Source organism: Ictalurus punctatus, chromosome 18 (assembly GCF_001660625.3).
Source record: "Ictalurus punctatus breed USDA103 chromosome 18, Coco_2.0, whole genome shotgun sequence".
Lineage (NCBI taxonomy): Eukaryota > Metazoa > Chordata > Actinopteri > Siluriformes > Ictaluridae > Ictalurus > Ictalurus punctatus.
The window spans coordinates 671057-696603 of record NC_030433.2 but is presented as its reverse complement, the minus strand read 5'-3'; the positions used below and the strand labels follow the sequence as shown (position 1 = coordinate 696603).

General features: G+C 40.6%; 3 protein-coding genes across 4 annotated transcripts in view; 2 read left to right on the top strand and 1 right to left on the bottom strand.

The window, feature by feature from the left end:
- Positions 1 to 7140: 7140 nt before the first annotated feature.
- On the bottom strand, positions 7141 to 13559 carry LOC108279348 (cyclin-dependent kinase 9). Its single transcript, XM_017493531.3, has 8 exons — positions 13355 to 13559; positions 13103 to 13216; positions 11898 to 11979; positions 11058 to 11148; positions 10517 to 10683; positions 9705 to 9876; positions 8263 to 8411; positions 7141 to 8001 (listed from the first exon to the last, which is right to left on the bottom strand). Exons 1-8 carry the CDS (start codon positions 13396 to 13398, stop codon positions 7636 to 7638), a joined length of 1185 nt encoding a protein of 394 aa, XP_017349020.1. The 5' UTR covers positions 13399 to 13559; the 3' UTR covers positions 7141 to 7635.
- Positions 13560 to 14096: 537 nt separating this feature from the next.
- LOC108279315 (cyclin-dependent kinase 9) lies at positions 14097 to 20208 on the top strand. Of its 2 annotated transcripts, XM_017493469.3 has the most exons (8): positions 14097 to 14237; positions 14376 to 14489; positions 15608 to 15689; positions 16856 to 16946; positions 17277 to 17443; positions 17665 to 17836; positions 18927 to 19075; positions 19348 to 20208. In XM_017493469.3, the coding sequence occupies exons 1-8, from the start codon at positions 14194 to 14196 to the stop codon at positions 19711 to 19713; spliced, it is 1185 nt and encodes a 394-aa protein (XP_017348958.1). In that variant the 5' UTR covers positions 14097 to 14193; the 3' UTR covers positions 19714 to 20208. The 2 variants fall into 2 exon arrangements, with proteins under 2 accessions (XP_017348958.1, XP_017348959.1); XM_017493470.3 differs by lacking the exons at positions 14097 to 14237; positions 14376 to 14489 and adding an exon at positions 14538 to 15273.
- A 1299-nt stretch (positions 20209 to 21507) lies between these two features.
- LOC108278914 (formin-binding protein 1) overlaps positions 21508 to 25547 on the top strand; it is a 65442-nt gene continuing 61402 nt past the window's right edge. Inside the window, exon 1 of the mRNA XM_053687653.1 lies at positions 21508 to 21671. Coding sequence (XP_053543628.1) covers positions 21648 to 21671 — 24 coding nt within the window. The 5' untranslated portion in view covers positions 21508 to 21647. The remainder of the gene's footprint in view (positions 21672 to 25547) is intronic.

Genomic DNA, 25547 nt, shown 5'->3' with positions numbered 1-25547 from the left:
AAATAGGAATGAAATAAAATGTGAGCCTAACGAAATTGGGTGAATTCAGGCACACTGGGAACATTTGATTTCTGACCTGATAACTGAAAGTCAAAACTTATGTTACTAAGCTCTTGCGGTGGAACTACTTGACTTAATTCACGTGAATCACGTGATCAACAGTTACCCCAAACGTTCAGTTGCAGTTATTGCTGCACAAGGGGGTCACACCAGATACTGAACACAAGGGTGCACATACTTTTGCCCCTCACAGATATGTAATATTGCCTCATTTTCCTCAATAAATAAGTGATCAAGAATAATATTTTTGCCTCATTTGTTCAGTTGGTCTATAATTATCTACTTTCATATTTATGCAGAAATAGAGAAAATTATAAAGGCTAAAGCACCACTGTACGTTATATTACCCAAGAAAAGTCAGGCAACCAGGAAGGCATGTACTACATACAGACACATTTAAATAACCTGAATGGACTGGCCACAAAATCAGTTTAAACACCTGTGTAACTCTCTCTGAATGGAAAAAACTTTTCCCATGTAAATATTGTTGTAAAGTTCCCAACTTTGAATTCAGCCCTTCACCCAGAGGCGCATGCATAATTATTCAAACTGTTTGTCTTATATGTGTTGCAGCGTTAAGATGTCTCTTTTTTGTGGTGTATGGGTTGAGTTTTATAGTGTGTCCTCAGACTGCTGCTAGAGACAGCTACTCGCTGGAATACTAAATTTATCTGTCTAATTCAAAAACCTGTCTTGGTTTGATGGGGCAGATGGAATTTTTAGAAATGACCTACTTATTCAGGAACTAGTGTTAGTGAGTAGCACCCAAAAGTGGCATTGCACTGGGAGACAGGGACGGATGGAATGTTGAAATAAAGTGAAGATTATTAAGAGAGCAGCGGAGGAGATGATAGAGTGAGAGAAAAAGAAGGAGGGATGTGTGAAAAATGTCAAATGGATGGGAGAGAGAGAGTCATGTTGTGAGATGGTTGGGCGTGTCTTTGTGTGAGACAGATGGACATGAATTGTGTGAGACAGATGGCTGTCTTTGAGTGTCACAGATTAAAGTGTCTTTGAGGAAAACAGATTGCTGTGTCCTTATGTGTGTGTGTAGGGGTGTAGGTGTGTAGGTGTGTCTTTAATTGAAGGTGAATTTGTGTGAGACAGATGGTCATATAAGGGCATGTTTTCATGTCAGAAGTATTAGTGTAACTGTGTGAGACAAACGGGTGGGTCTTTAACTGGGACACAAGGGTTTGTCTGAAAGGGACAGATGGGAGAGTCTTTGATTTGGACAGATGGGTGTGGCTTTAAATGGGGCAGATGGGTGTGGCTTTGACTGGGATACATGGGTGTGTCCGAGAGGAACGGCTGGATGCGTCTTTCAGAAGAACAGATGGGAGTGTCTTTGAGTAGGAGAGATGGGTGTGTCTGAGTGGGATAGAAGGGTGGGACCCATGTATGTCTGAATGGGACAGGTAGATGGGTGTGTTTGAGTGGGATGAAATGGGTGGGTCTGAATGGGACAGATGGGTGTTTATATAAGTTGGACAAATAATTGTGTCTTTGAGCCCACATCAACTAGCATGCATTGTCATATGAATGCAGTGTTCTGAGAAATCCTGTTATGTTAGCATATGTTAGCCACTTAGCTAGCATTAACAGTGAATATTATCAATCTTTATGAATGTGACTTCTCAGAATGATCTTAGAGCATGCAGTCATGTTAGCTAGCTGACTAAGACAATCTTTTAAAAACCATCCTCAAACATAAATGCCAGTGACCCTCTTCCTACACAAGAACTTATTTAGTTAACATGATGCAACGTGTGTAGGACGAATAAATCTGACTCTGCTCATTTAGCTGAAAAGAAAGAAAAAAGAAGTTGGAGAGATGCAGAATCCTGAATCCCTTGTTTATTCTCCATGTTGCAGTAGTGTGTTCTGAGAACATGCTTAGAATCTCCGTGTGTGGGTTAATGTCTACAAATGTCTACAAAAAAAGGGTTAATGATCTACAGATTTCCTCCACTGTGCAGTGAGGACAATCCTCGGGGCTGGTCAGTCTCACTCTGTCTCACTGCAGTGAAACAGCTGTACATTTAAACTGTAATTATACATTAATAGCTTAATCGATAGATCAATATCTTCAATCAGGAGTCTTAAATAGCGGTACGTTTCCGTATTATATAGCAGAGCTTAATTTGAGCCAGATCCTGTATTGACCTCTAAAATGTGTCACACCGGGGTTCCTGAACCTTTTCCATGTGGAAACCTCTGCAGCTGGATGTTTAAAGTCTCACACAGCAATATCATCCCAACAATACAGTAGTTTTTGTTTTTTAATTCACCAAAAATTCAAATGGAACAACAAAAAACGGCAATAAAAATGCTAATCTTATATACACCCGTGCTCAAATATAGCTAATAGCGAATGAATAGCCCCTTTCACATAACGTACTCATTTCAAGTTCAAAGTTCACCTGAATTCATTGTCGCGAAGTAAAGCCTACAGTCACGTAGCATGTGTTGTAGAGTGTGTCGTGGCAAAAAGAAAGCAGTTATCATCGAAAGCACTTTTAAAGCATTTTTCAAACAATGACAATGAGAAAACAGACCAATGTTCTAAAAATGTACCCGTGTGATCAATTAGCTAGTCCTACAGCACTGAATATCTGCACTGAATATCGTTGGCTATGTGAGATTCTAGAAGCACTTTTACAGGTCTGTAATTTTGTGGACCGGGACCCTTCACATACTTCCCGACTTTACCGGATCACTACGCTCTTAGTGTTCTGGGCCTGCAGATTTACAAATGAAGCACTGGTATATAGGTTATGTGAGTAAACCTCCTTTTCAGTTCATTATACCTGTAATAACTAATGGTGAGTGGAGATAGTCAATGAGGGTATGGATTGCACTGTCAGGGAACATACTCAGGTATTAACTACGGATAATCCGTGAATTTTAAATTGGTGCACCATGTGCTACCAAAATAAATACACAAAGAGAGAGAGAAATCAGGAAACTAGGGAGAGTGAAAAAGAAGGACTGGCATGCATGTGTACTACCCTTGATAGCACATTTCCTTTGCTGTTTCCATGGCAACATCTTGTCCTAGTTGGGACCTGTAGGAAATAAAAATCTTGTCTTTTCTATCAACACACACACACACACACACACACACACACACACACACACACACACACACACACAGAGTGAAATTTAAGCCAAATTATATGGAAATTATTTGGAAATTTAGTCCAAACTCCTCATTAGCAAGTCCATCACACATACAGATTGAATTAAGGCAGTATAATCTAACTCAAATAAGAATGATAATTACTAATGCACAATGTACACCATGTGGCCAAAGGTATGTGGACACCTGACCATTACACCCGAAAGTGCGTGTTCAACATCCCATTCTAAAACCAATGGGTGTTAATATGGATTTGCTGCTATAACAGAGTCCACTCTTCTGGGAAGACTTTCCAACTTGATTGGAGAAGCTTCTATACAGAGAGATCCTACTGAAATCAAGTGCTTGTCAAGATTTTCACACTTCTCTTGTTCGCCGCACTTTAGCGACGGTCCCTAACAATTCAGCCACGCAGATTTCTTGCCTTGATTAAATGGTGTATTTGGTTCTCCTTTTGATGTCACATTCAAATAATGCTGTCTAAATATTTTGGCATTCCTTTAATGTGCTATTGACCAAAATATCCTTATGTTTGACGAAGTAATGTTCGATGCTATGTCCTTATAGCATTAAATCTCTACTTAGGCAAACAACAAACTCAATACTGGACTGTTAACACACACACGCTATACTGTATATGGTCTTTTCATACAGGACTTTATACTTTAGAAGTTATGTTGCCAGGATTTATCTGCAGCAAAGTCATTTTTAAAAAAAAATCTATGTCAAATCCACTCTGAAGGCTTGTTTGCAATCTGCTATCAGACTGTCTGTTGTCCAACATTATGACGATTAGCTAGCTAATTGTCAAAACTTAAACCAATAAACACAAGAAAATGTGACCGATGTACAACTAAGCAAATTAAATGTACATATTAGTAGCTTATCCTATGCCTTAACCTGCTCTGTTCTTTATTTCACTTCCTGTTTGCTATCCATATACTATATAATAATTTACCTGACACATTTAATACAAAAACACAAAGTATAAAGTAATAAATAAGATAATTACGGATATTCTCTCAGCATTCTTCATTTTGTCTGTCGACTGAGAATTCTAAATACCTTTGTTTTCTTTCCAGTGATGTTGCAGCAGAAAAACTGCCCCACAAACTGGTTCATCATGTTCCTGACCTCTGGGTTCTAATGCCAATCCAGCCATTGTGTTTTATTAACGACCCAAAGGGTGGATTAACATGTAAAACAACCCAGCATTCCCAGAGTGTAAGAAGAACATAGAGTTGTCTATGTGTGCATCTGTGTGGGAATAAAAATAAAACTGTCAGCATTCTCTCCTCCCTTGAGCCTTCTCTCCCACTCCTAACATGAGAATCCCAGAGAGAGAGAGAGAGAGAGAGAGAGAGAGAGAGAGAGAGAGAGAGAGAGAGAGAGAGAGAGAGAGAGAGAGAGAGTCTCAAAAACAGTGAGGAGATTTGCAGTATTGTGGCCATGTCAGTATCTTGTTATGGTCAGCTCTTCCAATGACAAAAATGATCAGATACATCAAGAGAGAGACCGATTAGTAGATATACAAACAAGAAATGTATGGACGCAGACTCACAGTGAGAGACGGTCACACAGAAGACAGAGAGGTATTGGTTTGTCCTAACGTCTCAGCTGTTTTGTGTTATCCCCTTAGATTAGTTTGTATAGTTAAATCCCTGTGTGTCTTTGCTCCAGGCGAAGTATTGTTTCGGTGTTTTTCCGCCGGTACTCTACCCAACCGTCCTGTCCTTTGTTCCTCAATCCAGTTTTGATCCTGTTTCGTCTGTTTGTCGATCGCCTGACTCCTCGCCTGTTTTACGACCGTGAATTTGCCCTATGATTTGGATTTGTCTGTCTGCCTCGCTTCATTAAAAGTCCATCTCCAACCCCATTTTCAACCCGGATTTCAGCTGGTTCCTCGTCTTACCTTGCCTCGGAGAACTGCTTTTTCTTAGCGTGTTCAATACTTTTTTCCCGTGTCACTCCACTTTATTACACACAACTTTATTTATGGACTTTAACGTTATGAATTCTTTATATATATATCTTTTCATGTGAATAACCTCATTGGAAATATATTCACTGAATAAAATGTTGACGCGTTCAATACCTCTTTCCCCCGCTGTACTTTTGCCACTCACAGATATGCAATATTGTAATAATCATTTTCCTCAATAAATAAATGACCAAGTATAATAGTTTTTGTTTCTTTTGTTTTAACTGGGTTCTCGTTGTCTATCTTTAGGACTTGTCTAAAAATCCGATGATGTTTTAGGTCATATTTATTCAGATATAATGAAAGTTCTAAAGAGTTCACAAACTTACAAGTCCTTTTCAATGTTTTTTTATAGGGACGATTCATAGGAAATAATACAAATGAAATCATTAAATTGAGTTCCAAGAATAGAAATTATAAAAAAGAGAAAAAAGAAAAGAGGGGATGGAGAAAAGAGGAGGATATGTGTATGATTCAGGCCGCTCTGTGGGCGGACGTGTGCTTGTTAAAGTGCATGTGTGTGTGTGTGTGTGTGTGTGTGTGTGCGCATGTGCGCATTATAACGGTGTTGCTGCCTTTGCCTTTGTAAAAAGGAGAGACTGACAGAGCTATGCTGGGATAACGAGCGAGAGAAGAAGGTTCTAATGATTCTAGAATAAGAATGGGGGAAACTGTCCGTCACACTGAGGGAACAGTAAAAATAACAGAGAGATAGATATTCAAGTACGTGGATGGAAGCTTGGAGAGGAACTGCAAGTAAGAGACATAATATAGAGACATATTAATTTGCAGAACATACAGTCATGTATAAAATATTATAAACACCCCATGGAAATTGTTGGCTTTTTTGACATATTTGTACAAGCGAACATTTGATCATCTTTGATACAGCGCCTATGAATAAAGTCGATATACTTGAACAAACCCACAAGGAAAATTCAAACACTAGTATTGTCACCTTGGGCCCAATTTTCCCTTAGGGGTGTACTTACTTTTGTTGCCAGCGGTTTAGACATTAATGTCTGTGTGTTGAGTTATTTTGAGGGGACGGCAAATTTACACTGTTACACAAGCTGTACACTCACTACTTTACATTGTAGCACAGTGTCATTTCTTCAGTGTGTCACATGAAAAGATATCATGAAATATTTACAAACATGTGAGGGGTGTACTTACTTTTGTGAGATACTGTATACATAATTGCATTAATAGGACATCTTTTTTTTTTTTTTTTTTTTTTAAGAAAACCATTCAATCCAGTACGGGTCATTTTGTCCCCCTTTGTGCATTTGTGAAGGTATTTTTGGTTCATGCATTGTAGGGTTAATATAAAAAAAAAAAATTACACCAATGAAGTAAAAATCTGTAGTCATGTCGAAGTCTAAATCAGGTTTAATGTCAAGTGGAAAAATAATCCACATTTCTATCAAGAAAAAACAACTTCTTTTACTGTTAATATCTCAACATACACTTTTGACCACTTGTGATCATATACACTATATGGCTAAAAGTATGTGGACACCTGACCATCACACCCATGTGTGAGTCTTCCCCACTGTTACTACAAAATTGGAAGCACACAATAGTCTGGGACGTGTTTGAATACTGTAGCGTTACAATTTTGGAGTCCATGAAGACATGGTTTGCAAAGGTCGCTGTGAAGGACTCGAGTGACCTGCACAGAGCCCCGACCTCAACCCCACTGATCACTTTTAGGATGAACGGAAATGCCAGTAATGTCTGTTTATTGCTAAACTGTAAGCCATGAATGCAAAAAAGAAAAAAAAAAAAACAACTCCTGGCCTAAGGGGCATGCAGCCGATGCAATAGGCAATTATATGCTGTACGCAATTTATCCAGGAAATTGTAGCACAGGAAATATTCCTTTCATTCGCCATCCGAAAGATGTGCTACTGCGCCACTTAGTGGCTACAAATTAATATCACAACAGCCGCAGTAAAAGGTTAGAGGTTTATTGGTGTTTCCAGTCGAGTACCTCAAAAACCAAAAACACTGTCGATTTTTACAAAAGTAATAAACATGAACATACAGAGGGTGCAAACCATACGATAAATAACTACAGAAATTCTAAACATAACATTCAGCTAAAATAATACAAAGTTCTGCCCAAGTCAGAATACAGGAAAACTGGAACTTAAACAGAAGCGTGCAAGACATACCGTCTCAAACGTAGACCGTGTAATCTTTTTTTATGTTTTTATCTTTTCTGACTTAACATGCAAATCATTTCCCAGTGAACTGCTCCCACTTCAGCCAACACACACGGTGAACCTTGACCTCTGAGCAGTGTTTCATTCCACAAGTCCAAAATGATGCAAAATGAACATGATAGTTGAATTAAATGCACTTTGCTCATCTCAGTTTGAGCCCATAAATCTTGTTCCCCTTACTAAATTATGAGTGAGAAATAAAGTCTGTGACATCGGCGAAATCAGAAAACACGATCGAACTCAGACTGGCTGGCTGTAGCTGGGTTGCGGTTCTGATTGGCTGGCTGTTGGGGCATGTGACCACGGCGCCGCGGGGGGGCCAGGTATTCAAACATGGACGTGTTGTGTGTGGAGAGCATGTGTTTGAGGTCAGAGGGCATGGGATCAGACCAGAAGAAGTCGTGGTTGAGAGCGTCGTCACTGTCCACACGCTGCGCTGGGTCCAGCACCAGCAGCTTATCGATCAGATCCAGAGCGTATGGATCTTTAACATACGCCTTCAGACGCTCTTTTACCTTTCGCTTCTGTCCTTTGGGTAACTCCATCTTCTGGTACAACTCATATTTTTTATCCACACCGGGCCACACCTGAGAAAGAGGAAGAAGGTGACAAACTGATTCGGAGATGGTTCTTGCCCTGTACATAAATATGATACATAATATATCATTATAAATCTATTATAATCGCCCCTTTCCTTTGCATTGCTCACCAATTACAGCTTTGATAAAAATGTTTGCTGTATACAACTTTTAACGCTAGATGTCTACAAACTGGTGTTTGGGTCAGTGTTTGAAAACAAACCAACAATAAATAACCAAACTTAAAATAAACATGCATAGCATCATTACTTCCGCAGTAATGGATCCACACAGCTGGCTGATCAGAGTGAGTTGGTGCTGTTCTGTGTTTCCCTGCATGATGGGGCTCCTCGTCCACATTTCCGCCATGATACACCCTGCACCCCACAGATCGATGGGTGGCCCGTAATCACGCTCTCCTAAACAGACACAAGCAAAACACACAAATGTTTAGATAAAAAAAGAAACAGCAAGCTAGTCTGTAATTGCTAATTTGGTTGAAAAACTTAGCCGCCATCAGCCAATCAGTTTTCAGCAGGCATATGACAGGATTTTTGACATAAGGTTAGCAAAAAAATGAACAGTGTGTCCATTTAGACAGGGGTTCCCAAACTTTTCCAGGGCAAGGCCCCCCAAATGGCATTAACATTTGACCGAGGCCCCCCTTATGCAAGATGTCTTTAAAACACATTAAAAATACAGACTTCTGAATATATCCCCCTTTTTTATTATTAATAATTACATCTTTACACTACATTAGGAACTGACTGTGTGTGTGTGTGGTTCTCGGAGAGGGAGATTTATTTTTGACACCAAATTGTTGAGGTCCCCGGGCGCCCCCTGGCGGCCCCACTTTGAAAACCACTGCATTTAGAGATTCTCTAATAGGCCATGCAACCTGACGGGAATTGGCCACTAGGGGCGCTGTTCTTGCGTGGACAAAATAAAGGCAAAACTCCTTGATAGTGTTCTTGACAGTGTTCTTGACTTGGCTAGATGTTGTGAAGGGGTTTATCCTTCACTAAGGAAAGAATTCTGCAATAATCCATTTCAGTCGTATTCTGCCTTTTGGTGTTGCTGAGCTTGCCAGTGCATTTACTAATTTATAAGAATCTACCAAACTGTTGATTTGGCCGCTCCGAACGTTTCTCTCTCTGCCATGTCCGTTTAGTTTTTTCAGCCTAATGATGGCTCCACTTGCATCGACACCTCTTTGGACCGCATACTGAGAGTTCCCATGAACAGCTACCAAATGCAAATTTAACACTTGGAATAAACTCCAGATCTTTTATGTCATTCTTTTATAATGAAGTAACTAGGAAACAGGCCACACCTGGCCATGAAACCGCTCATCAATCAGCTGTCCAATTACTTTTGAGCCTGTGAAATTGGGAAGATTATGAATGAATAAAATTGGCTGTAATTCCTAAACAGTTAAGGCAATATTTTTGTTCGATCCCTTGAATTAAAGCTGAAAGTCTACACTTCAATCACATCACATCTTGATCGCTTCATTTCAACTCCGTTATGGTGTAAATAGGCAAAATAACCCAAGTTGTGTCCCTGTCCAAATACTTATGGATCCGTGTGTGTGTGTGCGCGTGCGTAATACAGAAATATACAGTCTTGTATTTAATTAGCTTTAAGGGACACTCTAGTGATTCTATCAATTCTATGACTGCTCCAATCTAACTTGCTGTTCTCAGTCTCACCCAGCAGGAGCTCTGGAGGTCGGTACCACAGGGTCACTACTCGGTTGGTGTAGCAACTGCCCTGGCTGTTCTTTGCCAGGCTGAAGGCTCTTGCCAGGCCAAAATCAGCCAGTTTCAGCACTCCATCCCTTGTGATGAGCACGTTTGCTGCTTTCATGTCTCTGTGCAGGATCTAAAAACAGAAAGCATACACGAGTGTGACAAATGACCACAAGAACAGCTTCTACAAGTCTCTGGAACCATCTTGTTGGGATGATCACCACATGATATTATCACAGTTGGTGTTTTGGTGATGGAGAGCACTGTTGCTGTCTAACAAGTTGCTCCAAAATCTCCCTAAAGGTGCTCAGATGGGTTGTTGTGAACTTTGCAGTGAACATTCACGCTAAAGGGACAAGTGGTGCCGAACATATTCCAGAGAAGACAATAGTTCACCGATGTCAAGCACAAAGTTATAAGTCCCTTTTTTTTTTTTTTTTTTACATTTCTTCAACCTGGTTTTGGGATGTTCACACTTTATATCACCTCACTTCAACATAAACAGGCTTCTTCACCCAAATACAACACGATTCATTTTATCCCTTCAAAATAACATCATCAAACGGCCAATTTATAAAATATTTATGAAATGTCTTTTAGTCACACACGCTCCAATAAATTATTTCCATAAGTCAGTCATAGCTGTCTTCAAAACAAGTTTTTAGTTGAGGAAAAAAAAAAGATGTATTAGCAAAAAACAGCGTGTACTTTAATACGTACAAAAGACGTGACGTCATTCTGAATATCCCAGATCTGGGAGTCAAATAAACAACCTTGTTTCTGTGGATCCAGTAGAGTCCATTCAGCAGCATCTGCATGACCTTTTTAATCTCCGACAGCGTGAACTTAACATTGGCGTTGCTTAGTAGGCCAGCCAGTTCGTGCTCACAGAAATCAAACACCAGGTATATGCTGCCCTTGTAACGGTTAAACTGGGTGGCTGCACAACACACACACACACACACACACGCACACACGCACACACGCACACACGCACACACGCACACACGCACACACACACACACAAACACAGTTAGAAAAAGCTGTATGAATTGTTCTAGCCTAAACACAGAATCCGTGCTTAGAAATGTCATTTATCATCATTACATGTTTGTTTGCACTGTTTTATCCACAAACATTTTCCACATCGCTTCAAACTTGTGAAGTCTAACGCAAACCATCACCTCATGTGAAACAGGTACAACGCTTCTGGCTCTGTGAAATTCTTCATTTATGAAGACACAATCTTTCCTTTGAGTTTACACATTTTAAAAGGGTCCTAATGGGAAAAAAATCCCCAATGAAGTGCCTTACCTTTTGTTCGACAGATCTCGATCAGATTTACGACGTTCTCGTGCTTTAGCAGCTGCAGGATCTTGATCTCCCTCAGTGCTGTGATGGGAAACTAAACAGAAATACAGGTGCATCTCAAAAAATGTAGAAGATCGTGGAAAAGTTCATTTCCTCCCGTAATTTAGGTCAAAAAGTGGAACTTTCATATATTCTAGATTCATTACACAAAGTATGAACGTACTTTTCAGAAGGTCGGCATTTCTGTATTATAAATTCTTTATTTTCATATTTTGAGATTAGATTTCCGTGAGCCGTAAGCCGTAATCATCGAGATTAAAACAACAACAAAAAAAAAGGCTTGAAATATTTCATTTTATGTAATGAATCTAGAATAGATGAAAGTTCCACGTTTTGATATAAATGAGAGGAAAAACGAACTTTTCCACCTGTATTTCATCACGACACTCAGCAGACAGATAATCGATCGTTACACAGAACATGTTATAATAAATAATTTAGCATGGAAACATTTCAGACCATCGCTAATTGCTTCTTTCACCATCTTCTAAAACAAGAAGATAGTTCCTGACTCTGTACAGTGACTGAAAACGTCTAGTAAAAACTACAGGTGTGGGTTGTACGAGAAGCATCTATGACCATGAGCAGAATTCAAAAGACGTCACTGTCAGTTGCGGTTTCTTTTTCGGAACAACGACGAAAAGGCGGATAAGAAAAAAAAGTGATGCATTCCGTGAATGGAAAGCAACAAGGTTGTGTTAAAGATAGCACTGGAAGGTGGGGAGAAAGTCTGAGAGAACGAGCAATTCAGGATGAAGCCAAAGCGCCGACTCGGAGTCTTACCCCTTCTTTCTCATTTTCCATGAGCACCTTCTTCAGCGCTACTTTCTTGCCAGTCTGTCTGTGTTTGGCCTTGAACACCTCCCTGTAGAAAGGAAACGAACAACGAGATGAACAATTACGTATGCCTTGTGATATACATCTCTTTTGTCAGTTTTCATATTTATAATTAACGTCAACAATGTCGAAGATCTATTTAATAACGAAATTCTGGGTTGACTTTTTTTTTTTTTTTTTTAGTTTAAGCTTCTTTCGTCAAGTTGGTCTATATCCACTTTGGTTAACTATGTTCTATATTACCCACGATGCAATTCGACTACTTGCTGACGGCGGTGCCAAAGGGTATTAACCCTGGTTTCATCGCTCCGTAAAGCGAGTGATGTAGCAAAGGCTTTAATTCTTTAATCTGTTCGGTGCTCTTACCGCCTCATCTGTACGCACGGCTCAAACACATCAGCTTCCACAGCTTCTACTTTCATAGTAATAACACCATCACCACCGCCTTGTAGACCATCTCACAGTTCACTCCCTGGCTGAGTCACGTCCACTGTCTGCTGTCTAATCCTAATCCTATGTTGAATTTCTCATTCATATCATTCACTGGAAAATAGTGAGTGAGAAAAAGAATCTATTGATATTTTTGCTTTTAGGAGTTCACAGCGAAGCGGGACTTTTATCCCTTATGCTTAAATCATGATATATATATATTTTCCTCCCAGGAAAAGCCATCGTGTCTGTGACAACAACGTCCGCCTGTGACCAACCAAGAAATCAGCACTGGAATCACAAAGTTCACCACAAATATTCCAATCTAAAACTGATTTAGAAAGCTTTTTGTGCTTCTTGCTTTACCTACATCCTCACTAGGCCCACATGCCAGTTCCCGAATATATTCTGCATAGACACTGTATTTGTAAATAATCTCGTCCCTGCTTTATTCTTCTCCTTTTCCCCTTATCTTCTTATGTAGTTTTGGTTTATATTCCATCAACAAATCTCAACCGACAAATGCAACTAAAAAAAGTCAACATGACTGAAGGAGAAATAAAGAAATGAAGAACCCTGAGGTAAATCATCACCCACTGCGCTCGCGACAACAGAATCGAAGCAGTTCATGGAATGAGCACAGGTCCGCTCCAAGAGGGGTTCACAGGACCTCAATTACAGCGGTGTTTAAAACACAAAACAAACAAAAACAAGTCTTTTACCCGAAGGTGCCTTGGCCGATCTTGGCGAGCTTTTCGTACTTAGAAAACTCGTCGCAAAAAGGAAACTCGACGCCGTCGTAATATTTGGACATGATGGCGGTCTCCCGGTCCGGCCTGGAACAACACAAACAACAAGGCGGTGTGAAGTTATTAGCACGTTCAATCCACAGCTCGGAATCACACTGATAACGGAGACTTTAAGGGGGAAAAGCTTTCCAAAAACAAACAAACACATCATTCATTTATTCCTACTTATCGCCAGACACCGCCGAGCTCCCAGTCTTGTCTCGCTGCATCGTTGCTCTTCTTCTGTGGCACAAAAAGAACTGGAATAAAGTTTGTTGGATGTTCGATATTCGATATTCGCAGATAGGCGGAAATTAAGGGACCGTCTCTAAAGTTACATACGACATTGTTAAACACGTTTCTAACTTCAATAGCATTTCAAGGGAATGATTTACAGTCACACAACGAACTCGAAAGGGTTCATGTAGGTGTCATGTATGATGCACACCTTTTTTTTTTTTTTTTTTTTTTTTTTTTTTTAGATTTCTGATATTTAATAAAATAAACTATGAAATCATATATAAACATCGCCATGTGTTTTATTACTGCACGGGGTAATTAATTGATCCTTGCATGTTTGCTTATGCAAAGCTGCACACAATATGTGATCATGTATGTATTGTTCATTAATTCATTGTTGAATAAAACAAACATTTCACACAGCCCTACTATCAGTGCATTTTGCTTTATTAAGAATGCTGTTATTAAGAAATGATAAGAAATAAGAAATGACAAGCACCCGGGGTTTTGCAGGATGCATGACAGCTGTCAATACAGGTTTATACCTACAACGTCAACTCTTATCTTCACTGAAAAGAACAAGTTTTATGCCAATGTCATATCATTAATTACAGTCTATTAATGAAGGTGGATTGCGTGCTTTAGCAGGTTGACTTTGGCAGTTTTGCTATCTGCCCTGTAGGGGGCGCAAACGAAAAATACCTCAATTCCATGTAGAAGAAGACGGAGAAGAAGCTTGCAGTAACGTTTCCTGGATTTTTTTGTGCCACAGAAGAAGAGCAACGATGCAGCGAGACAAGACTGGGAGCTCGGCGGTGTCTGGCGATAAGTAGGAATAAATGAATGATGTGTTTGTTTGTTTTTGGAAAGCTTTTCCCTCTTAAATTCTCCGTTATCAGTGTGATTCCGAGCTGTGGATTGAACGTGCTAATAACTTCACACCGCCTTGTTGTTTGTGTTGTTCCAGGCCGGACCGGGAGACCGCCATCATGTCCAAATATTACGACGGCGTCGAGTTTCCTTTTTGCGACGAGTTTTCTAAGTACGAAAAGCTCGCCAAGATCGGCCAAGGCACCTTCGGGTAAAAGACTTGTTTTTGTTTGTTTTGTGTTTTAAACACCGCTGTAATTGAGGTCCTGTGAACCCCTCTTGGAGCGGACCTGTGCTCATTCCATGAACTGCTTCGATTCTGTTGTCGCGAGCGCAGTGGGTGATGATTTACCTCAGGGTTCTTCATTTCTTTATTTCTCCTTCAGTCATGTTGACTTTTTTAGTTGCATTTGTCGGTTGAGATTTGTTGATGGAATATAAACCAAAACTACATAAGAAGATAAGGGGAAAAGGAGAAGAATAAAGCAGGGACGAGATTATTTACAAATACAGTGTCTATGCAGAATATATTCGGGAACTGGCATGTGGGCCTAGTGAGGATGTAGGTAAAGCAAGAAGCACAAAAAGCTTTCTAAATCAGTTTTAGATTGGAATATTTGTGGTGAACTTTGTGATTCCAGTGCTGATTTCTTGGTTGGTCACAGGCGGACGTTGTTGTCACAGACACGATGGCTTTTCCTGGGAGGAAAATATATATATATCATGATTTAAGCATCAGGGATAAAAGTCCCGCTTCGCTGTGAACTCCTAAAAGCAAAAGTATCAATAGATTCTTTTTCTCACTCACTATTTTCCAGTGAATGATATGAATGAGAAATTCAACATAGGATTAGGATTAGACAGCAGACAGTGGACGTGACTCAGCCAGGGAGTGAACTGAGAGATGGTCTACAAGGCGGTGGTGATGGTGTTATTGCTATGAAAGTAGAAGCTGTGGAAGCTGATGTGTTTGAGCCGTGCGTACAGATGAGGAGGTAAGAGCACCGGACAGATTAAAGAATTAAAGCCTTTGCTACATCACTCGCTTTACGGAGCGATGAAACCAGGGTTAATGCCCTTTGGCACCGCCGTCAGCAAGTAGTCGAATTGCATCGTGGGTAATATAGAACATAGTTAACCAAAGTGGATATAGACCAACTTGACGAAAGAAGCTTAAACTAAAAAAAAAAAAAAGTCAACCCAGAATTTCGTTATTAAATAGATCTTCGACATTGTTGACGTTAATTATAAATATGAAAACTGACAAAAGAGATGTATATCACAAGGCATACGTAATTGTTCATCTCGTTGTTCGTTTCCTTTCTACAGGGAGGTGTTCAAGGCCAAACACAGACAGACTGGCAAGAAAGTAGCGCTGAAGAAGGTGCTCATGGAAAATGAGAAAGAAGGGGTAAGACTCCGAGTCGGCGCTTTGGCTTCATCCTGAATTGCTCGTTCTCTCAGACTTTCTCCCCACCTTCCAGTGCTATCTTTAACACAACCTTGTTGCTTTCCATTCACGGAATGCATCACTTTTTTTTCTTATCCGCCTTTTCGTCGTTGTTCCGAAAAAGAAACCGCAACTGACAGTGACGTCTTTTGAATTCTGCTCATGGTCATAGATGCTTCTCGTACAACCCACACCTGTAGTTTTTACTAGACGCTTTCAGTCACTGTACAGAGTCAGGAACTATCTTCTTTCAGAGGAAGAGACAAATTGACCGACATGGTGGATGACCAACCACAGACCTTTAGCAAGCATGGGATTACTCACTGGTATCTGCTTTAAACACAACAGCTTTTAAAGATGTGAAGTGCTGAACTCGTTTCAGCTTTTTTTTTCTGGCTTGGAAAAGCCGGTGGAAACGGGGTTAAAAGAGAGCACTTGGATAGACAATCGGATTATAGCCGTCAGACTTCTGAAACTTGTAGCCAGAAAAGTGTACACAAGCTTTTAGTCCCACAGGCAGTCTCTGGGGATCAGACTAGATCCTGTGTGCGGTGGTGTTTCTGTCTTTTAAAAAACGTTACACATTTTCAGGTGATAAGGATGACGCACTCTTATAGTTGCTGCTTGTGGACTCCCGTTCTGCAATTGTTCCCAGTTATGTAAGCTTGTTTTAGAAGATGGTGAAAGAAGCAATTAGCGATGGTCTGAAATGTTTCCATGCTAAATTATTTATTATAACATGTTCTGTGTAACGATCGATTATCTGTCTGCTGAGTGTCGTGATGAAATACAGGTGGAAAAGTTCGTTTTTCCTCTCATTTATATCAAAAAGTGGAACTTTCATCTATTCTAGATTCATTACATAAAATGAAATATTTCAAGCCTTTTTTTTTGTTGTTGTTTTAATCTCGATGATTACGGCTTACGGCTCACGGAAATCTAATCTCAAAATATGAAAATAAAGAATTTATAATACAGAAATGCCGACCTTCTGAAAAGTACGTTCATACTTTGTGTAATGAATCTAGAATATATGAAAGTTCCACTTTTTGACCTAAATTACGGGAGGAAATGAACTTTTCCACGATCTTCTACATTTTTTGAGATGCACCTGTATTTCTGTTTAGTTTCCCATCACAGCACTGAGGGAAATCAAGATCCTGCAGCTGCTAAAGCACGAGAACGTCGTAAATCTGATCGAGATCTGTCGAACAAAAGGTAAGGCACTTCATTGGGGATTTTTTTCCCATTAGGACCCTTTTAAAATGTGTAAACTCAAAGGAAAGATTGTGTCTTCATAAATTAAGAATTTCACAGAGCCAGAAGCGTTGTACCTGTTTCACATGAGGTGATGGTTTGCGTTAGACTTCACAAGTTTGAAGCGATGTGGAAAATGTTTGTGGATAAAACAGTGCAAACAAACATGTAATGATGATAAATGACATTTCTAAGCACGGATTCTGTGTTTAGGCTAGAACAATTCATACAGCTTTTTCTAACTGTGTGTGTGCGTGTGTGCGTGTGTGCGTGTGTGCGTGTGTTGTGCAGCCACCCAGTTTAACCGTTACAAGGGCAGCATATACCTGGTGTTTGATTTCTGTGAGCACGATCTGGCTGGCCTACTAAGCAACGCCAATGTTAAGTTCACGCTGTCGGAGATTAAAAAGGTCATGCAGATGCTGCTGAATGGACTCTACTACATCCACAGAAACAAGGTTGGCATTTCCCATCATTCCCATCTTCCTTGAAACATCCAAGCTGTTTTCTCTGATCTGAGAGCTATTCAGAATGACATCACGTCTTTTGTACTTATTAAAGTACACGCAGTTTTTTGCTAATATGTCTCTTTTTTTTTTTCCTCAAAGATGGTTTCAGAGACTTGTAGAAGCTGTTCTTGTGGTCATTTGTCACACTCGTGTATGCTTTCTGTTTTTAGATCCTGCACAGAGACATGAAAGCAGCAAACGTGCTCATCACAAGGGATGGAGTGCTGAAACTGGCTGATTTTGGCCTGGCAAGAGCCTTCAGCCTGGCAAAGAACAGCCAGGGCAATCGCTACACCAACCGAGTAGTGACCCTGTGGTACCGACCTCCAGAGCTCCTGCTGGGTGAGACTGAGAACAGCAAGTTAGATTGGAGCAGTCATAGAATTGATAGAATCACTAGAGTGTCCCTTAAAGCTAATTAAATACAAGACTGTATATTTCTGTATTACGCACGCGCACACACACACGGATCCATAAGTATTTGGACAGGGATACAACTTGGGTTATTTTGCCTATGTACACCATAACGGAGTTGAAATGAAGCGATCAGGATGTGATGTGATTGAAGTGTAGACTTTAGCTTTAGCTTTAATTCAAGGGATCGAACAAAAATATTGCCTTAACTGTTTAGGAATTACAGCCAATTTTATTCATTCATAATCTTCCCAATTTCACAGGCTCAAAAGTAATTGGACAGCTGATTGATGAGCGGTTTCATGGCCAGGTGTGGCCTGTTTCCTAGTTACTTCATTATAAAAGAATGACATAAAAGATCTGGAGTTTATTCCAAGTGTTAAATTTGCATTTGGTAGCTGTTCATGGGAACTCTCAGTATAAACCCCTTCACAACATCTAGCCAAGTCAAGAACACTGTCAAGAACACTATCAAGGAGTTTTGCCTTTATTTTGTCCACACAAGAACAGCGCCCCTAGTGGCCAATTCCTGTCAGGTTGCATGGCCTATTAGAGAATCTCTAAATGCAGTGGTTTTCAAAGTGGGGCCGCCAGGGGGCGCCCGGGGACCTCAACAATTTGGTGTCAAAAATAAATCTCACTCTCCGAGAACCACACACACACACAATCAGTTCCTAATGTAGTGTAAAGATGTAATTATTAATAATAAAAAAGGGGGATATATTCAGAAGTCTGTATTTTTAATGTGTTTTAAAGACATCTTGCATAAGGGGGGCCTCGGTCAAATGTTAATGCCATTTGGGGGACCTTGCCCTGGAAAAGTTTGGGAACCCCTGTCTAAATGGACACACTGTTCATTTTTTTGCTAACCTTATGTCAAAAATCCTGTCATATGCCTGCTGAAAACTGATTGGCTGATGGCGGCTAAGTTTTTCAACCAAATTAGCAATTACAGACTAGCTTGTTGTTTCTTTTTTTTATCTAAACATTTTGTGTGTTTTTGCTTGTGTCTGTTTAGGAGAGCGTGATTACGGGCCACCCATCGATCTGTGGGGTGCAGGGTGTATCATGGCGGAAATGTGGACGAGGAGCCCCATCATGCAGGGAAACACAGAACAGCACCAACTCACTCTGATCAGCCAGCTGTGTGGATCCATTACTGCGGAAGTAATGATGCTATGCATGTTTATTTTAAGTTTGGTTATTTATTGTTGGTTTGTTTTCAAACACTGACCCAAACACCAGTTTGTAGACATCTGTAAGTTCACTAGCGTTAAAAGTTGTATACAGCAAACATTTTTATCAAAGCTGTAATTGGTGAGCAATGCAAAGGAAAGGGGCGATTATAATAGATTTATAATGATGTATTATGTATCATATTTATGTACAGGGCAAGAACCATCTCCGAATCAGTTTGTCACCTTCTTCCTCTTTCTCAGGTGTGGCCCGGTGTGGATAAAAAATATGAGTTGTACCAGAAGATGGAGTTACCCAAAGGACAGAAGCGAAAGGTAAAAGAGCGTCTGAAGGCGTATGTTAAAGATCCATACGCTCTGGATCTGATCGATAAGCTGCTGGTGCTGGACCCAGCGCAGCGTGTGGACAGTGACGACGCTCTCAACCACGACTTCTTCTGGTCTGATCCCATGCCCTCTGACCTCAAACACATGCTCTCCACACACAACACGTCCATGTTTGAATACCTGGCCCCCCCGCGGCGCCGTGGTCACATGCCCCAACAGCCAGCCAATCAGAACCGCAACCCAGCTACAGCCAGCCAGTCTGAGTTCGATCGTGTTTTCTGATTTCGCCGATGTCACAGACTTTATTTCTCACTCATAATTTAGTAAGGGGAACAAGATTTATGGGCTCAAACTGAGATGAGCAAAGTGCATTTAATTCAACTATCATGTTCATTTTGCATCATTTTGGACTTGTGGAATGAAACACTGCTCAGAGGTCAAGGTTCACCGTGTGTGTTGGCTGAAGTGGGAGCAGTTCACTGGGAAATGATTTGCATGTTAAGTCAGAAAAGATAAAAACATAAAAAAAGATTACACGGTCTACGTTTGAGACGGTATGTCTTGCACGCTTCTGTTTAAGTTCCAGTTTTCCTGTATTCTGACTTGGGCAGAACTTTGTATTATTTTAGCTGAATGTTATGTTTAGAATTTCTGTAGTTATTTATCGTATGGTTTGCACCCTCTGTATGTTCATGTTTATTACTTTTGTAAAAATCGACAGTGTTTTTGGTTTTTGAGGTACTCGACTGGAAACACCAATAAACCTCTAACCTTTTACTGCGGCTGTTGTGATATTCACTTGTAGCCACTAAGTGGCGCAGTAGCACATCTTTTGGATGGCGAATGAAAGGAATATTTCCTGTGCTACAATTTCCTGGATAAATTGCGTACAGCATATAATTGCCTATTGCATCGGCTGCATGCCCCTTAGACCAGGAGTTTTTGGGTTTTTTTTTCTTTTTTGCATTCATGGCTTACAGTTTAGCAATAAACAGACATTACTGGCATTTCCGTTCATCCTAAAAGTGATCAGTGGGGTTGAGGTCGGGGCTCTGTGCAGGTCACTCGAGTCCTTCACAGCGACCTTTGCAAACCATGTCTTCATGGACTCCAAAATTGTAACGCTACAGTATTCAAACACGTCCCAGACTATTGTGTGCTTCCAATTTTGTAGTAACAGTGGGGAAGACTCACACATGGGTGTGATGGTCAGGTGTCCACATACTTTTAGCCATATAGTGTATATGATCACAAGTGGTCAAAAGTGTATGTTGAGATATTAACAGTAAAAGAAGTCGTTTTTTCTTGATAGAAATGTGGATTATTTTTCCACTTGACATTAAACCTGATTTAGACTTCGACATGACTACAGATTTTTACTTCATTGGTGTAATTTTCAGGCCGTGTTGCAGGTTTTCTATAGGCACATGTACTGTTTTATAGCAGATCTCTTTTTTTTTTGCGAGGAAAGGATTAAAATGAAAGCAAGGTAGATAAAAGCAAACTTTTGCTCCCTACTATACTCTTGCCCTATGCAGTGTCTGTCCATATTATTTTCTTCCATTAAGCAGATTAACACTGTGGTGCAACCTGACCTAGACTATATATTTTATATTATCTCTATATGTTGTATTAACTTGTATTAACTACTTTTGTATCTGTTTGCATCACTTCCAGTAAATTAAATATGTGTGTATATATGACAAATATTTTAAAGGTCCAATCATTATATTAAATATTTGGTGCCCCAGGGCCCTCGCCCAATCCCATATATGGATAATCTGGCCTTGCCATTAAGCAGTGCACGTGTGTGTGTGTGTGTGTGTGTGTGTGTATATATATATATATATATATATATATATATATATATATATATATATATATATATATATATATATAGGGAGTAGGGGGACATGTGGGATTATTCGGCCTCTGCATATGAGGCTCCAATCCTTTCTGAGGTAGGGGGTTAGTGCTTTTACACACACACACACACACACACACACACACACAGAGAGAGGAGAGAGCAGAAGAGAGAGAGGCGGGGGGAGGGGACGCTAAGAACCAGAAGCTAGAGAGAGAGAAAGAGAGAGAGCGCGAGCGCACCCACCCACATAGTAGCGCGCGCTCTGGAACGCACACAGAACCTATTTTCCTGCTCGCGTGCTTCTAGAAGCTGAAAGCGCTCCGTGTCAGAACCCCGGATTACTGAAACCATGAGCTGGGGCACTGAATTATGGGTAAGTCGACCTGCTTGTTTAAACATCGCATGACTGCTGGAAGGCGATATAGCGGTTTCACGAGCATCGTTGCTCGCTCGCGCTGTGGCGGCGCTGCTGCACGAGCGGATCTACGACACGCGCGATTCCGTGCGTCGTGTTGTCTTGTGTGTGCGGTTCCGTTGAGCCTTTAACGGGCTGGGCTAGAGGTGTCTGTTTTAGAAAGAGATCGGCTCTGTGAAAGGCGCTCGCGCGTGATCTGGTACCGATTGCACCTCTGATGATGATGATGATGAGGAGGAGGAGGAGGAGGAGCAGGAAGAGCAGGATGACTCTCCTCCGCCGGGGTGCTGCAGTATCCCGCGCGTTCACATGATAAAACTGATGATTGTACATGTGTGTGTGTGTGTGTGTGTGTGTGAGAGAGAGAGAGTTGTTATTACATTATTATCAGAGCAGCTATAACACAGTAATCATGTTCTGGAAGAGAACCCAGCAGATCGCAGTGCGCATGCGCGTTACCACCCTCATGACACCGATTCAGCAGAAGTCCGTTTTCCAGGGGTTAGTTTATTCTCTCTAACTAAACCCAGACATTCTGCAGCATGTCAGCATCCTATTTGTGTCAAATCCAAGCAGGTCTAAGAAGTGTTGAGTAAACTAGCACACTAAACTGTAAACTGTTGTCTTTATCTGCAAATTTAAAATGATGAGCCACACAAATTTGGGGTCTATTTACATGAAAATTGAAAGATGCACTTTAAATATATATATATATATATATATATATATATATATATATATATATATATATATATAAAAAAAATCTTTTATAAACTCATGATCAATTTCAAAAAGGAACATTTCACTCAAGTTCTTACACAGTAGCCTTGCATAAATCCTAACAGATGAATGTTACATCACTTCCTGGCACGAGGACATGTTCTTCGGGTTGATGAAAGAAACACTTAAAAAGCTGCTGCAGTACTTGCTCTAGCCTGTTGCTGAGTGGCTAGGAAAAGTCCAAAAACACCGAGATGATTCGATCACCTTTACGCACACCATGCCAAGACTTCGGATAACCGCGTTCTCGTTAACATGTGCGAAAGCATGTCAGAATGGCAGGCAAAATCATTTCATGCCTATCCCAGCAGTCTTTGCACGTCCACATGTCCGTGGTCAGTACATGTGACGAAAGACTCGAGGACATCAGGACAGACTTGTTCACAGGATCCACAGGGCTTGAGAAGAACTTTATAACGCACCAGTCACTCCAGTGTCAAGTTGACCCTAGTCTTCCACATTTAATAGGTATTTTTACCTGCCGAAACGAGCGTCGCCACTGTATGCATCTTGATTTATAATATACAAAGTAAATTACATGTTAATTACTGCAAGAACACCGTGAGTGCTCGTACGTGAGTGCTAATATCGATGTTAACCACAAGCATGCTAATTTCATTCATATTCCTGCTAACTGCGACGCTGCGTGGAAACAGCTGGGTATTTTATTCTCTCTTCACCTTCTCATCGAGCCGCGTGTGATTGTGTCCCGATTGTGAAGCGAATGTCAGATGTTTCCGTCTTTGCAAAGGCAATTCCATCATTTTCTTCACCGGACAGCAGTTTAGGTGAAGATGGTCGTCACGGCGGCTGCACAAATACCTATAACTGAGAAATTGTTTTAATAACAACTTCTTTCGTGTATTTAACATTTTCCTGGACTGTTTTTGACTTGTAGTCATATTTGCATAGATTCCCAGAAGATTCCCTATCGTGCTAGTTTTAATTAGTGTTCCTGTTCGCAAAGCTCAGAAGAATCTACAGAAGGATAAATGTATTTTTGGGTGTGTGCAGTGGGAGAAGTAATCATTCATTTGTCTTCATGTCACTGCTTTATCCTGATCACGGTCACAGTGGAACCCTTTCCCAAAGCACTGAAGTTCTCACTCAGTTCCTCTGCCAAGACACTTTATACGGCGTGATTTGAGACCTGGAAATGATACGTTGGAGTCTAATATGGCTTCCAATTCCACCATGTTTCTCAAACCAAACTCTCACAGAAAATCGAGCCAGTAAACAAAATGACAGGATTGTCTTTATAGCACCTGCCATGCTGCTTTTGGGTTCAGCTAAAACAAGGAACTTTAGGGAACAGCTGTCTGTACGCTAGGAGCACAAACACAGCTTTGGTAGCCTCCACCCAAAAGGAACATGGGGTGCCCAGTGTGTTCAGTGTCGTATGTTGTACTGTATAACCTGTTATTGATGTATGCCTAGCGTTACTGTGAGAAATGCAGTGTGTATACATACACATTAGGATTATTAAATTGAGTATGATTAGAAATGGGTTTAAAGTATTCTTAGAACCATTTGCCCTTGAACTTATAATTGCATGTGAGAAATTCTTTGGCTCTGCTGAATGAGCCCTGAACACACACACACACACACACACACACACACACACACACTTATTCAGAGAAAACCAGGATCATGCATGATGAATATAAGCCACAGTCTGCCAAGCTGTGGATACCCACTGGCGTTGACCCAACACACACACACACACACACACACACACACACACACTCACACGCACTTTAGTGTGTGCACTGAAACTTAATCGTGTCTAAATATCTAAACACTAGATCTAACCTAGAGTCTAACCCAGGGTCTAACCCTCACGTCGGTCATTGTGTAAGTTGGATGCTAGTTAGCGTTCTTGACTGAAGTTCACTGCTAGCCGCTGTGCTAACCCTCGTGTATAAGACAGTTCAATGACCATCTTATACATGTGATCTGTGTGGATATTTTTATGATGCATTCATTTATCAGCACTAGCAAATATTTGCTCAGAAACTAAAATCCTGTTATTGAAAGGATAACTTCAGCTTCGACTGGTGTGGCAGCATTCACAGTTTGACTTTAAACTTAAACCTAGCTCGACTTTACACTCCATTACAGAGTCTCCCCGCACACGTTACTACGCGCACGCAGTTCTTACGGTCTCACAGATGCCAGCATGATAAGGAAAGAATATCTTTTGAATATCTGAAAAAACCCTGACTTATTTTACAGTAGGGACAATAAAGTCCTTCACTCCCAGTAGTTATTGCGTTGTGTCTCCTTTGCATGAAGTTAAACTCTGCTCAGTCTTATCACGCTGCCTGGCCCACTCACTGCAGCGGCCTTGTGGTTTTTGAATCACAATTCACACATGAAAAGTACCACTTCCTGCTGATTTGGTGTGTTGTATTGCTGCAGGCATTTCTGATAGGTTTTTAATGGCACTAATAAATTTACTGTTAGACGTGTGACGCTGGATTATGGGCAGCGTCTCCTAAAGCACACACATTCTGTGTGTCTCTTTGATTGTCCATATGTAATTCAACTTCTCATCAAGAATTCCCCTACCAAAAAACACACACCTCACAGATACACACAGACACTTATGGAAGTGTAATAATGCCAGATGTCCTCATTTTTGTTGACTCTGGGTATCCTGCTAAAGCCAGCGGCGTCGCATTACATGCATTTGACGTCATGTGCAATCGACCGGGAAACGGCTTATACTTCGGGTTAGTAAAAAACCGCTAATGTTCAATTCGAGACGATATTACCTTCTAAAATTGATGCACTGGACGGCAGAGTACATAGTGCATAGTGTAAGTGTACAGGACGTCATTTCGGATACAGCTTTGGTCTGTACTCTCTGAAGCGTGTTTTCGGAACAGAAGTAACGCAATGAGTAGCTGCATGTTGTCCTAGTATGAGCACTTCTGTCTTCTCAGAATTAAGTAGAAGGAAGTTAAGAAGCATCCAGTGTCTAATGTCCTTTACACGTTCCTCAACTTTATTAAAATGCTGTCTCTCATCTGGCTTTGCTGAAGCATATAA